The 13,505-nt window shown below is 33.2% G+C and overlaps 2 protein-coding genes and 1 pseudogene across 6 annotated transcripts; 2 read left to right on the forward strand and 1 right to left on the reverse strand.

Moving 5' to 3' along the window:
- Positions 1–628: 628 nt before the first annotated feature.
- LOC145062055 (G-type lectin S-receptor-like serine/threonine-protein kinase At4g27290) lies at positions 629–5,565 on the reverse strand. Of its 5 annotated transcripts, none has more exons than XM_079009670.1 (8): positions 5,360–5,548; positions 3,560–5,267; positions 3,307–3,447; positions 3,072–3,211; positions 2,788–2,998; positions 2,474–2,711; positions 2,213–2,363; positions 629–1,850 (listed from the first exon to the last, which is right to left on the reverse strand). In XM_079009670.1, the coding sequence occupies exons 2-8, from the start codon at positions 4,863–4,865 to the stop codon at positions 1,545–1,547; spliced, it is 2,493 nt and encodes an 830-aa protein (XP_078865796.1). In that variant the 5' UTR covers positions 4,866–5,267; positions 5,360–5,548; the 3' UTR covers positions 629–1,544. The 5 variants fall into 5 exon arrangements, 4 of the variants coding, with proteins under 4 accessions (XP_078865796.1, XP_078865794.1, XP_078865793.1 ...); XM_079009668.1 differs by having other exon boundaries at positions 3,307–3,456; positions 5,421–5,547; XM_079009667.1 differs by having other exon boundaries at positions 3,307–3,456; positions 5,360–5,509.
- On the forward strand, positions 1,079–1,525 carry LOC145062057 (calcium-binding protein KRP1-like). Its single transcript, XM_079009672.1, has one exon. The coding sequence runs from the start codon at positions 1,079–1,081 to the stop codon at positions 1,427–1,429; it is 351 nt and encodes a 116-aa protein (XP_078865798.1). The 3' UTR covers positions 1,430–1,525.
- Positions 5,566–11,012: 5,447 nt separating the features above from the next.
- LOC145063223 (calcium-binding protein PBP1 pseudogene) lies at positions 11,013–11,609 on the forward strand (annotated as a pseudogene).
- Positions 11,610–13,505: the final 1,896 nt, after the last annotated feature.

A 13,505-nucleotide genomic window follows, 5' to 3' on the forward strand; every position in this document is an offset into this window, starting at 1 on the left:
GACATCATTAAATAAATAGGTTGACACAACAGGTCACGAAAGTTAAATTGGTTAGGTTAGGGTCAAGACTTACAACTCAAATATGATCCGTTTAATTATATATCATGCTTTATAAATTTAATATTTTTATAAATATATTATAAATTATAGATTTGTGATGGGCCAAAATCAAGAATTAAAATTAAAATTCAAACTTTCAAAATGACTCATTTTATTTTTTCTCACCAGTTAACCTTTTTGCTTCCCACTCCAACTATTCTTATTTTATCTTGTAAATTTATTATGAATTTTGTCGTTCTGGCCGCATCTGGACTCCAGTGTTGCACTTTTTTCTTTTCTTCTCCTTGACCCCTACTTTCTAATTTTTAAAATGTTTCAACGCGACATAACACAACATATTTACGAAATCTAAACATTAACCTGAAATCTCACAAAAAATAAATAGGTTAACACGACACTACACAATAATTAAACGGGTCGGATTATGGTTAAGTCCTATCAACCTATTTAATATTTTTACACGACACGGCATGACACGTTTGCCACATCTAACCGAAATGATACAACATATTTTATAATGTATAAAGTCTAACCAACAACTTGAAAATAAATGAGTTACACAAAACAATAATTAAAGAGATCAATTAGAATCAAATTGTACAACCGATCTGACGATATGAATCTAGTTATCTCATCAACACTTAAAAACAAGCAATCCTTCTCTCCAACAAGTTGTAGATATGCTTTAAAATTTAAAATTAAAAATTAAAAACTAATATAATATACATTTTATGTCGATATAATTTGTCCTATTAAATTGTGAAGTTGACCCTAGCACGAAGCATCCCATGACCTTCTAAAGCAAAACGACAAGTTTTCAATCCCCCTACTCCACTCACACATACTGACACACACACCTTCGCCGTACCCGGGAGGTAATAAAGCCGGCAGCTACCATAGCTGTATTCCAGTTGTCCTCCAATGGCTATTATATATAATCCACAACCACACATTCAAGTATTCAACACACTATCACGCATCCAAAACCCCTTCTCGATCTTCTTCAATAATATCATCAATGGCGTCAAAGAATCAATCGGAGTTTCAGGATTTCTTACCTTTAATGGCGGATAAGTTAGGCGGCGAAGGTCTGATCGGAGAGTTATGCAACGGATTTCAGTTATTGATGGACGCGGACAAGGGCGTCATCACCTTCGACAGTCTGAAGAACAACTCTTCGCTTTTAGGTCTTGAAGATATGAGCGACGATGATCTCCGGAGTATGTTGAAGGAAGGCGATTTTGATGGAGATGGAGCGCTAAATCAGATGGAATTTTGTGTTCTGATGTTCAGATTAAGCCCTGATTTGATGGAGCAGTCCCAATTTTTGTTAGAAGAAGCTCTTGAACATGAATTCGATCAAATGTAATTTACTATTTTCATATGTTCCTTGATAAATGTACAAAATCAATAATTCTTCCATAATCGAAATTCTAGAATCATCGATTACAGATTTTTAACAAAATATGATACGATTATTCATACTATCGACCATCTAAAAGTGTAATGGTGACTTCGTTAACCGAAAACTGGGTAGCTACACTTGAAGAACATTGAGCTTGAAGAATATTGTCTTCGGTGAAAAAACCAGGTTGTTTAGGTTCCGGCAACGAACCTTCGCCGGCCAACATCACAACCACCGATGACATATTTGGCCGGTCGCCGGGAGAGTGTTGGACGCATAACAGACCTACCTGAATTGACCTCATCGCTTCTGAAACAGAGAATGATTCCAGTAATGCTTCATCGATTAGTTCCATGGATCGATCTTCTTTATACAGCCTCCATGCCTGAACAATTTCAATCGATCAGAACATATGAGATTTAGAAAACAAAGTTACAAAAATGGTCCCTGTACTTTCTGATTTTTACCATGTTTGGTCAAAATTGAAACCTTTTCACTTTTGGTCCTTCTTTCAAGGTTCTATATCGATTTTAGTCACTCTAACCTTGAAATATTGATCGAAATCTTGAAATATAGGAACCAATTTCGTTAATTTCTTTATCATAGCATCATACTTTGAAAAAATGCATGAAAGTTTTAATAAGAAAAAAAAATTGAAAGTACATTGCTGTAATACAAAAATGAAAGTAAGATATTAATATAATATAAACAAATAAATCAAAGTATGTTGCTAATTCTTGCACTTACATGACCAAGAAGATTATCACTGTGGTCCTGTTGAAAGAAGCCTCTGTTTTTCTTGCCACTCACGATTTCCAATAGTAAAACTCCAAAGCTAAATACATCTGATTTCACCGAGAAAAGCCCATGAACAGCATACTCGGGAGACATATAACCACTACAAAAAAATAAAATAAAATAATACAAAAGATTAAAAAAACATAGATTATAAATACTTGTTATAATGTAATAATTGAAAATGGTATTGATTTTTTTTTTAATCCATACTATGTTCCCACCACCATTCTTGTATTAGATCCCATCTCATTTCCTCCAAATCTTCTCGCCAATCCAAAATCCGATATTTTAGGGTTCATATCAGAATCCAACAAAACATTACTAGCTTTTAAATCTCTATGAATAATCCTCAATCTTGAATCTTGATGAAGGTAGAGAAGTCCACGAGCAATCCCGTTAATAATGTGGTAACGTGTAGGCCAGTCTAGTAATTTCCTTCGTTTTCCATCTGAAAAATAATTAAAAAAAAATTGTTAAGTGAAATTTCATAGATGATTATTCATCAAAGGTTATTATTAGCATACCAAATATAATCGAGTCTAGACTATTGTTGGGCATGTATTCATATATCAACATCATTTCATCATCTTCCATGCAATATCCGATAAGTTTTACAAGATTTCTATGTTGGAGTTTTGCTATACAAATAACTTCGTTCTTGAATTCTTCTAAACCTTGTGTTGATGTTTTCGAGAGTCGCTTCACAGCTACTTCTTGCCCCTCGTCTAAGATCCCCTGCAAGAAACTCTTTAGTTACAGTACAGACAGTAGACAGTAGACTAGTGAGATTCACATTCTCTATTCTAACCTTGTAAACGGGACCAAATCCACCTTCTCCAAGCTTACAACTCAACGAGAAGTTTTTTGTAGCTTTTATTACGCTTTGTAAAGCAAACAATTGTAACTCCATATCTTCATTTCGCGTCTCATTTATATTTCTCAATCTCCCTATAAATTTATATAAAGTGTTCTTTTAAAAAACGGTTTATTAACTAAAAACACCTAATTAAACTACTTTACGAAAAAATTAATAAAAATTATACCTTCCATATTCATCTGTGTTCTCTTTTTCTTCCTCAAATAACACACCATCAAGCTCATTACCATAATTAAAGTCCCAAAAAATAACGGCAATAAAACTTTAATCATCACTTTTTTCTTCTTATCATCAGATGATTTCAAAACTGCATGATCTTCCAAAATCCAAAACAACATTATCAAAACTCTGAAAAATTAATCTCCATTTATAAAAAATATATAAAAAAAAAATTGTTAGTTTTATTATTTAAAATTTACCCGAATCAGAAGAAGCCATCCTCACATATATATCTTGAACATTAACAGATAAATCTTTCATGTCAACTAAATCACCAAACCAAATCAAACACCCACTTCCTTCCAATATATTTAATCTCGCATACGCCATACATGAGCAATTTTTTAAACATTTCATTTCACATTCTTCCAAATTCATGTTCTTATCAAACCAAGAAAACCGTGTATCTGGCAATTTAAGCCCAGAATATTTTCTAAACCCATCAGTTTTACATTCCAAATTTTTTACCCTTACACACCCACTAGACCCATCGTTCACCTCCCATTCCTTTTGGTTTCTAGGGGTAAATTTGTCCAAACACTGACATAAAAGACTACAAGTACTATAAGCACCACATCTTGAATACTCATCACAATGATCAGCAGGAGCAGTAAAAAGAACTCTCCAACTTTTTGTTTGTTTGACAAATGATATCCGTTGTGCTGTTCCACTAGGTGTGATTGAAAGCTTTGAGAATGTCGATGATTTGTTAACAAGATTATAAGTATAGGAAACTTCATTCTCATTCACAATTAAGTCGATTTTGTAGCTAGCGTTAATTGCAGGTTTTGAAATTGGGATTCCACTAAACCCTAGACCATTCCATGAACCTAATCTAAAAGAGATAATCGATTTCTTTCTCATGATTAATTGTGGGTACCCTGTGTAATCAAATCGGTAATTATAATCACCTGGTGATGGATCATCTGATGTTTTCCATGATGATAGATATGTCTCTAAACCTGTCTTGAAGTTTATTCCGAGCTTCATGCCAGGTAGAAGAGTGTCAACAGGATGATCGAAGCTTTGCCAATGGAAATTTTCAGGATTCTGGTCGTTTTCGTCTCTTATAACGAGATTTCCTGAGTCTAATAGCTGTAAAACTGGATTCAATGCAGGTTTTTTCGATATATGTGAAGAAGAAGAAGAAGAAGAAGAAGAAGAAGAAGAAGACGACCATATTGTGTTATTGGATTGAATGCTGTCTAGGATGATGAGATTACGATTACGAACGAGTTGAAGAACACCTGAATTTTTAGGGAGGGGAAATTGTCTGTTTGCAACCCAAACGACTGTGAGAACAGAAGCGTTTGTATACCATATGCCTACATACCGATTTGTAGAATTACCTGGACTGAAAAATCCCATTTTGAAGATTCCTCCAGCTGAAGTTAATGTATCTCCGTCTGTGAGAGATTCAGCTACAGTCATGGTGTCGACTGCGTAAGACTTGTGAAGGTAGAAAATCACGAAGCATGAGAGAAAGAGCTCGATGATGCTTGACATTGATGTTTTAATGTTGATTGAGAAGTGGTTGTGTTTTGAACAAGTCAGATTGGAGACGACGATATAGCAAATTAAAACATAGCTCGTTAGGAACAGATTCCACCCACAATCTTTGACTTCGAAGCATGGTTTGTTCAATCGATGTCCAAGCAAATGATTCCGGATTTAGATGTGGATGGATTCGTCATAGTCGGTAGATGTTTACCAATGTGAACAATTATTGAAATTAACCAATTGTTGACCGTTTTTGGAAGCTCGTAAATGACAAAGTATGGTGGGTCACATAAAGCGCTCATGTTTTACTCCTGTTACTCTCCATTTGATTGACTTTCACAACAAGATTTCTTTTGCGCATTTCATCGAACACGTACGAGGCTTCTCAAAGCACCCATATTCATACACCTGGTCAAATGAACAGTAAAAACCCTTTAAGAATTTTGCAAAAGGAGAGAGAAATTGAAAAGCAATAACAGTAAATGAACATGGTCGACGACCTTTGATCGAATGTCATTATCAATCTTGAGATAAAGAGAGACCGATTTGGATGGAGTTTACCTACTTCCGCACCATAGAGCTTTTGCCGTGTAAAGTTGCCTACGTACATCACCATCTAAAATAACGTTTCCTAGTTGCATTGGGACCATGCTTTTGTAGCTACTCAAATTTATGGAGTTACAGAGCCCTACATAGTTGACTGACAATGACGAATTGTGAAACCAAGTATGGCCGCTTGAATTAAATCTTGTGTGGGCTTATATTTAATGAACGAGTGTTTTGTTTCAGGTTATTTAGTATCGACTCTTAAAAGTCAAATGGTATCTTCTTTTTTACCCTTAATATATCATGTGCATTGTGCAACATGACTTAACACCTCATTTTCTTTTATCTTCATTACTATCGATGCATTGTCTTATAAGGGGCTATCATGTTGGAATCCTAAGTTGAGTAGGACTTGGAGACAAAGTAATAGCAACCTAGTTTTTAGGAAATCATAAACAAGTAGGTTTCTAGTTTCCTAATTGTAATCTAATTACAAGTCGGTAGTTAGGAGTATATATACATTGTTTTAGGTCGAGTTAGGATCATTGAAAATATTGTAATATCGTGAGTTTTGAGAGAGTTTCTCATATAATCAAAGAGTTATTTTGATTAAAACAATCGCGTTTACATATTCCAATCTTTAATTGGTATCAAAGCCAAGGAACCGAAGGCTGTGAAAACAAGTTTGTTACCAGGTCAACATGTCGGATGGAGAAGATGGTGCAGGGCCTCCTCCAGTGAGAGTGAAGGAGTTTGGGACAACCACGGTCGTATGTCCAATGCTTACTTCTACCAATTACACCGTCTGGGCACTGAGGATGAAAGTAGTGCTTAGAATTCACAAAGTTTGGACATCGATTGATCCAGGAACAGACGATAATGATGAAAAAAATTACCTAGCAATCGGATTATTGTACCAAGCAATACCGAAATCCTTGATTATGCAGTTGGGAGATGTCGAATCAGCAAAAGACCTTTGGAACTCGATCAAAGCGAGGCACGTTGGCGCCGATGGGGTGAAAGAAGCTCGCCTTCAAAACATAAGTTCTGACTTCGATAGAATGAAGATGATGGAATCAGAATCGATCGATACCTTTGCTGGAAAGTTGTCCGGAATTGCGTCTCAATCAGCAACCCTTGGCGAAACCATTGATGAATCAAAGATGGTTAAGAAATTTCTTAAATCTTTACCAAAGAAGTTCATCCATATTGTAGCCTCCCTTAAACAAGTTCTTGACCTGAAAACTGTTGGATACGAGGATGTGGTTGGGCGATTGAAGGCCTACGAGGAAAGAGTAAGGGAAGAGGATACCGATGGGAGCGATCAATCAAAGGTACTATTTGTAAAATCGACCGGAGATGGAGGTGAGTCGTCGTCTGGTGGTACAGGTGCGTCGAGGTTACAAAGTGGAGCGAAAGGAAAAGGGGCAGGTGGATCCGGTGGATATAGTCATAACAACGGATCCGGATCGGGTGGTTCAAATGGGCCCAAATCAAATAAAAGCCTACAAGGAAATAAACACAATAACTCATCATAAGCCCAAGGAAGGGAGCCCAATTCTAATTCTGATTACCAAAATTGTAATTGTTGTTGTGGCAAGAATTGGAAAAATAGGGAAAATGATCGATCTAAGGTAATTTGTTTTCGGTGTGACAAACCGGATCATTTTGCTTCTGAATATCCGGAACGACTCCAAAAATTACAAGAAGGTGATTTTTCGAAACGTGACGACAGTGACGAATCCGTTTTTTAAATACGGATCGGGTTGAAGAATTCTCTACTACCAACGAAACCAAAAGAAAACAACTAATGTCTTTCATATAGATCGAAACATGTAGCTTGATTATTTACTCATTCCATACTAGGAAGAATTGCATGTAATAACACTTATTCATATTTATTTTCAAATGATACATGACATTCAAGACAATTCCCATGAAAGTCTTTCATAGAAGTGAATTCTTCTTACGAAGCAAATTTCCAAAAACTCAACTTGAATCAACTGGTCAACTGTTTGAGTGTTTAACAAATATAGAAAATTTAACAATTCACCATGTAATGTAATCGGAAAGAGGTAGTTGACTTCTCAAAATGAACAATAACACTTGCTTTAGAGTTGTGAATACTAAAATCTATTCATCTATATTGAAAACACAACCAAATAATGTCTTTAATTGCCATCCTAAACACCTCTAGATCAATTTTTTTTCTTTTGTGCATCCATAGAACAAACACTTTTTTTTTAATTTCTCCATAAATCAGCCGCATGACCTGCATTTCTAATTGATAAACCCTTATAAATACAATCATCAAAATCAAACCACCTGGTCCATGAAATCATCTGACCCCAAACAGATGAATCGGACCTTCGTGAAACAAACATGATGATTTTTTTCTTGCAACTTCAAATTATTTATACAATTTGTTCTTGTAAGTCAAAACCATCGTTCACATGTCTTGATCAAATCTCATAAAATATTGTTTAAAATCATCTTTCTTAATTAGATCTCATTCAAAATCCATCATATGTTATTTAAAATAATAATATTTTCAAGTCCATCAAATCCGCTTCAAAAGCACCATTTCAAATCAACATAAAACAAACAAAGTTGTCTTAAAGTTACATAAAGTTCTTGGATTCTTAAACCTTATTTCAAACATGTATCACTTATGTTTGCAGGGAACGTTTTAAGACTATATGTTAATCCTTATCTTTCATCTTTCATCTTTTATTGTCGCATCAACGCCCAATCACTCCTTACTTCCATATTTCAAATTATCTTATACTTATATTTCATCTTTTGTCCATTCTTTTTTATTTTTTAGTATAAATAATAATTATTAGTTTTAAAATATTAGAAAAATTGAAATTAATATAACTTTAACAATAATTATAACGTTTAATTAATTTAAACTAAGAAAATGAAAAATTGCATCGCTCTCAACTAAAAAAAAACATAAAGCTAATTTTTTTTAATAATAATAATGATAAGGATATCTAGCTTCCGTCGTTGTCGAATAAGAATGACAAATAAGTTGAATTGTATAAGTATGTTCCACCAAAATTTAGTGAAGGTTGTTATACGTTTCTTTGATACGTATTTCTCGAAGATTAGCTTGGTATTACATTTGTTTTCTAAAATCATATTATATAATATAATGCACATATTTTTCTGGAGACCATAATCTTGTTGGGTGTTTCATTACGTGAAAACATTACTTAAGAATACCAAATGTTCATTCCACATTCTTCCTTGCCGATTCTTACGATGCCTTGAGCACTCTTTATTTTTCATTTGGTGGACATTCAAATGATTTGACAAATGTAACATATTTATGATATATCCCATTAGCGAGATAATATCTTTGCTTATATCGTACCCCATTAACTTCAAATGAATACTCAAGTGTGACAGGTGCTAATCGATTTAAGATTTATAACAATGATTGATCAAGAATATTAATGACACTGTTGGAACCTTCAACACTAAATAGTGCATGTCAAATGCATACATCATATGATCACATCACATGCCTTGACCTTATGATGTGTTAGAGAATTTGTCCACTCTTTACGCATATAATCAATGCTTTCCAAGTAAACTATGAAATCTATGTTCGGATTTATGTGTGTCATATAATTTTTAATGTCTTTCCATGTAGGTTTGACATGAATTTTTCTCAAACATCTTTAAATACTCATGCAATGAGTCGAAGATGTTTTGTATGATATTTGATGAAGTACATATGTGCTCCTTTGTAATGGAGTAAAACCTCTTTTACCTATCGTATCCCGTGCTAATCTAAAAAACTGCATCTCTCTCTCTCTATCTCTCTCTTTTTATGGGAGTCGTTGTCTACTTATTTGGAACAACTGTTTAAACATATCAACATTATATATGATGTTCTCAGAAAAGTAGTCCCATGCTAGCCAATCAGTTGCAGCTTGACGATTTTTGTTTAAAGTGTTTTTTCTTGTTCTTAGACAGGAACTTTCAACTTCATTAGCCAAAATGAGGCTTGTGTTTCTACGATTGTTGTGAAAAACAATTACCTCATTATCTGATGATGATCAAGATGATGACCAAAGAAATTCCATCTTTTGATTCCCAAAGTTATATTAACAAATGTTTAGATTATGTATGGTAAAATGTATGATGATAGTAGATATTTATAAGAGGTTAAAAAAAATAAAATGATTTGACGGTTCAAAAATCACAAAGTTGGAATGGAAATGAGAAAGAAATCAAGGGCGCACCAAGAGGCCCGGTGGGGCCGATTATGCAATAAGTTATGTATTACACATAGTATAATAGTTGATGACTAGGGGTGTTCGTTTGGATGGATCAGTTTGATCCGATTCAATCAAGTGAATCCAATTATTTTCGGTTTTCAAAACATGGATCCGATTAGTCCAAACTAAATTCAAATCCGATCAAATCCGATTCAATTATAATTCGGTTGGATCGGTTTTATAATTCGGTTTTCAAAAACCGAAACATTTTAAAATTACTTATTAGTTGTAATATTACCCAATTTTACATAAGAAACAAAAACAAATTATTTAGTTGTGATTTGAAATTTATAAAACAACTACTAAGAAGATATATTATAATTAAATATTTTATAGCTAGAAAACATTGAGAGAAAATGCATATTAATGTTTTTTTATCGAGTGAAAAATGTTTTGAACCTATTTTAAAAAATAAATTACAAAATTAATAAATAACTATAGATATATATTATATAAATAAATAATAAATGTTTATTCGGTTTTTTTTTGACTATTCGGTTCTTATTTTATAAACCAAAAACCAATCCGGAATCCAAAATAATAATTCAGTTTTATCGAAAACTAATCTAAAAATTTGAATATCCGTACCAAATAGTCCAATCCAAACTATCCAATTGGATAATTCGGTTTTATCCAAATAGTGAACAGCCCTGTCGATGACCATTAGAATTTGCCAACCATTTTATAATGAAAATGATGATCATTTTATTATATCATAAAAAGTTGATTATTGGCGTACCTAAAACCGTTACAAAATCTTAAAATAGTAATCTACTATAGAAATGTCTTAATAATGTTCAATTTTGTTGTTGTTTATATAACATATATAAATATAATTAAAAAAGTGAAAAGACAATTAATTTTCAATTTGGTTTATATAACGTAGAAAAATATAATATGAACTAAATACCACTAATAACAGATATATACATGTCACTCAAATCATACAAGAAAGCTTAGAAGGTTAACATTTAACAAAGACATAAAAAGAAACTTGGAATAAAATATACAAGGAAGGTGAAAGGCAAGGGGAAATGGCAGGATGGTGTCACAAAATCAAAATTAAATTTATGAATTGTCGAAATAAAATTAAAATATGTAATATTATATTCTAGAAAAACATTTAAATAATATTTTCAAAGATACTCCATTTTGGGTGTGCTTAACACGAGGGGACCAACATAGCCAGCTGCCCCCCAAACCTTGTTATGAAACGACACCGTTTCATTCTCTACGTATTAAAAATTAGAAACAGAGCTTCGTCGAAACTAATGAATACGCGAATCCAACGCTGGCTGTACCCGTGCTGTCTTCCGATGGCTTTTCTTCCCCTTCCGGGAACCTCTATACACCCACCGTCCACCTTCCTCACCTATTTATTCAACCACCTCTCTCTAAATCTCCTCATCGATCTCAAATCAAAATATTGAAATCAACCCAATTCACTTATCAATTTCTCATTCTCTCTATGGCAACCAGCAACCAATCTCAATCTCAATCTCAATTCCAAGATTTCTTGCCTGTAATGGCGGATAAACTGGGCGGCGATGGTTTAATTGAAGAACTATGCAATGGGTTTCAGTTGCTGATGGATCGTGAAAAGGGTGTGATCACTTTCGATAGTCTGAAGAAGAATTCTTCCCTTTTAGGTCTTCAAGATTTGTCAGATGCTGATCTTTTGAGCATGTTGAGAGAAGGCGATTTCGATGGTGATGGTGCGCTTAGTCAGATGGAATTTTGTGTTCTTATGTTTAGATTAAGCCCTGATTTGATGCAGCAATCTGAGTTTTTGTTAGAAGAAGCTTTGGAACAGGAGTTCAATAATTTCCAACATTGAATTGTAAAACTTTCCATTTTAGTTGTTGCTTGTTTCTTTACAAAAATTATAAATCTTTGAGTTTGTTGATAAGTGATATATAATTATATATGATATCTTCATCCTATATTGAATTGAACATTGTTGAATATAGTAGTCGAGTTTTTATCGGGTTACGAGTTAACTCAGCTCGAATTTATATTGAAATAAAACGAGCTCATAATGTAATATAAGTTTAGATATCGAGCATTTCAAGCCTAGTAAATATAAATTTACGATAATAAAATGAAATGACCACATTGTGGTAAGACTAGGACTAGGATTTACACATTAACCTAAATTTGAACATGTATCACAAAATTATCATCGATCTTACTTTCATCAAAGAATTTCATGATTCCCGTTTCAAAACACTCTTAACAGAAATTATCCTTATGGTGACCATTGTGCATTATGAAATACCAACCAAATGTAATATGCTTAAGGTTTTATTTCACAATTTTGACCATAGACAATCCCCTTTTGAAATTCTTTGATACAAGGAATTGCTTCAAGCAAAGTAAATTCTCTTTTCTTAATCTTCTGTATTCACATATATCAAACTTCGGATATTTCGTATATTTAAGTCTTTTGGAACCTAAATATAGTTAGGAAAATTTGAAGACATCAATTTATAAATTTTATTAAATACATGTTAAATTTGGTACATGGTTAATAAGAAAGAGATCGAAATGAATTTAGAGATGTGTTATTTTACAAACATGAGATTGTAATCTAGTTTTGAGTTATTTTCTAAATTATAATAAGAGCTTATACTTTCCAATCTTATGTTCTTATTTTGCTGCATATTAATATTCTTTCAATTAGTATTAGAGTAATCTGCCAATCATGACTGGACCGTCGGATCCAGGTATGCCCGTAACAAAGGAGAGTTTGTCCTTTTAATTCCATGTTCCATTGTTGTCTGCAACAAATTACACTCTGTGGGCAATTTCTCAATTTTTCTACATATCAATATTCATTCAATTGGTATCAGATCAATCTGCCAATCGTGATTGGACAATCGAATCCAGGTACGTCCGAAACAATGGAAAATTCATCCTTTTCATTTCATGTTCTGATGTTGTCTGCAACAAATTACACTGTGTGGGCAGTTCTCATGAAGTTGATCTTAAACTTTCATCAAGTTTGGGATGTCACTGATGCAAGAGCGAATGACCCGAAGAAGAACAACATTGCTATAGTAGTACTTTTCCAAGCGATTCCTGAAGACCTTATCTTGCAAGTAGGAGTGATAAGCACGGAAAAAGAAATCTGGGATGCCATAAAAACTTGTTACCTTTTCGCATATAGAGTGAGAGAAGCACATCTACAAACTCTTATTACCGTTTCAAATTAATATATTATTCTCATAATATATGAACAAATAATTTTATTTCAATTTATTAATCAAATAATAAATTCAACATCTCGCTCCAAAATCATATGTGTAGTTGCTAATTTTGAGGGCAACCTAAAAGGACTGTGCTACTATCAATTTAAGTATATACCAATTATAGTAATGAGATTAGACACCTAATCCAACAGTGTCTCACTTGGATAAGTCTAATAACTATAGTTGCCAATATAACTTCTAAAACTGATTAACACGTTGTAACTCTTAAAGCTGTTGTCAAACTTTGACCTAGTGAATTACATGTCCTAAGATAAGTGATCAAATATTCCTCCGTTCTTCAAGATATCGCACCAACATGAGACATAGATTATAATCAATTGTTTCAAAGAAAACTTTAAAAAACGCTCTTGGTTGGAAACAGTGAAGTTTTCATTTTCCATCTTAGAAATTTAAAAAACTTTAGAAAACTGTAAAAAATCAAATTTTCAATTACATACAATTTGGAAAAATGAAAATTCTCATTTTTTAGAAACTTTTAGAAAAATGAACGAACCAAACGCGTTTTTAATATTTCCGTTTTTCTTGAAATTTTT

The sequence above is a fragment of the Lactuca serriola genome, chromosome 7, assembly GCF_051521515.1.
Source record: "Lactuca serriola cultivar US96UC23 chromosome 7, Lser_US96UC23_V15, whole genome shotgun sequence".
NCBI lineage: Eukaryota > Viridiplantae > Streptophyta > Magnoliopsida > Asterales > Asteraceae > Lactuca > Lactuca serriola.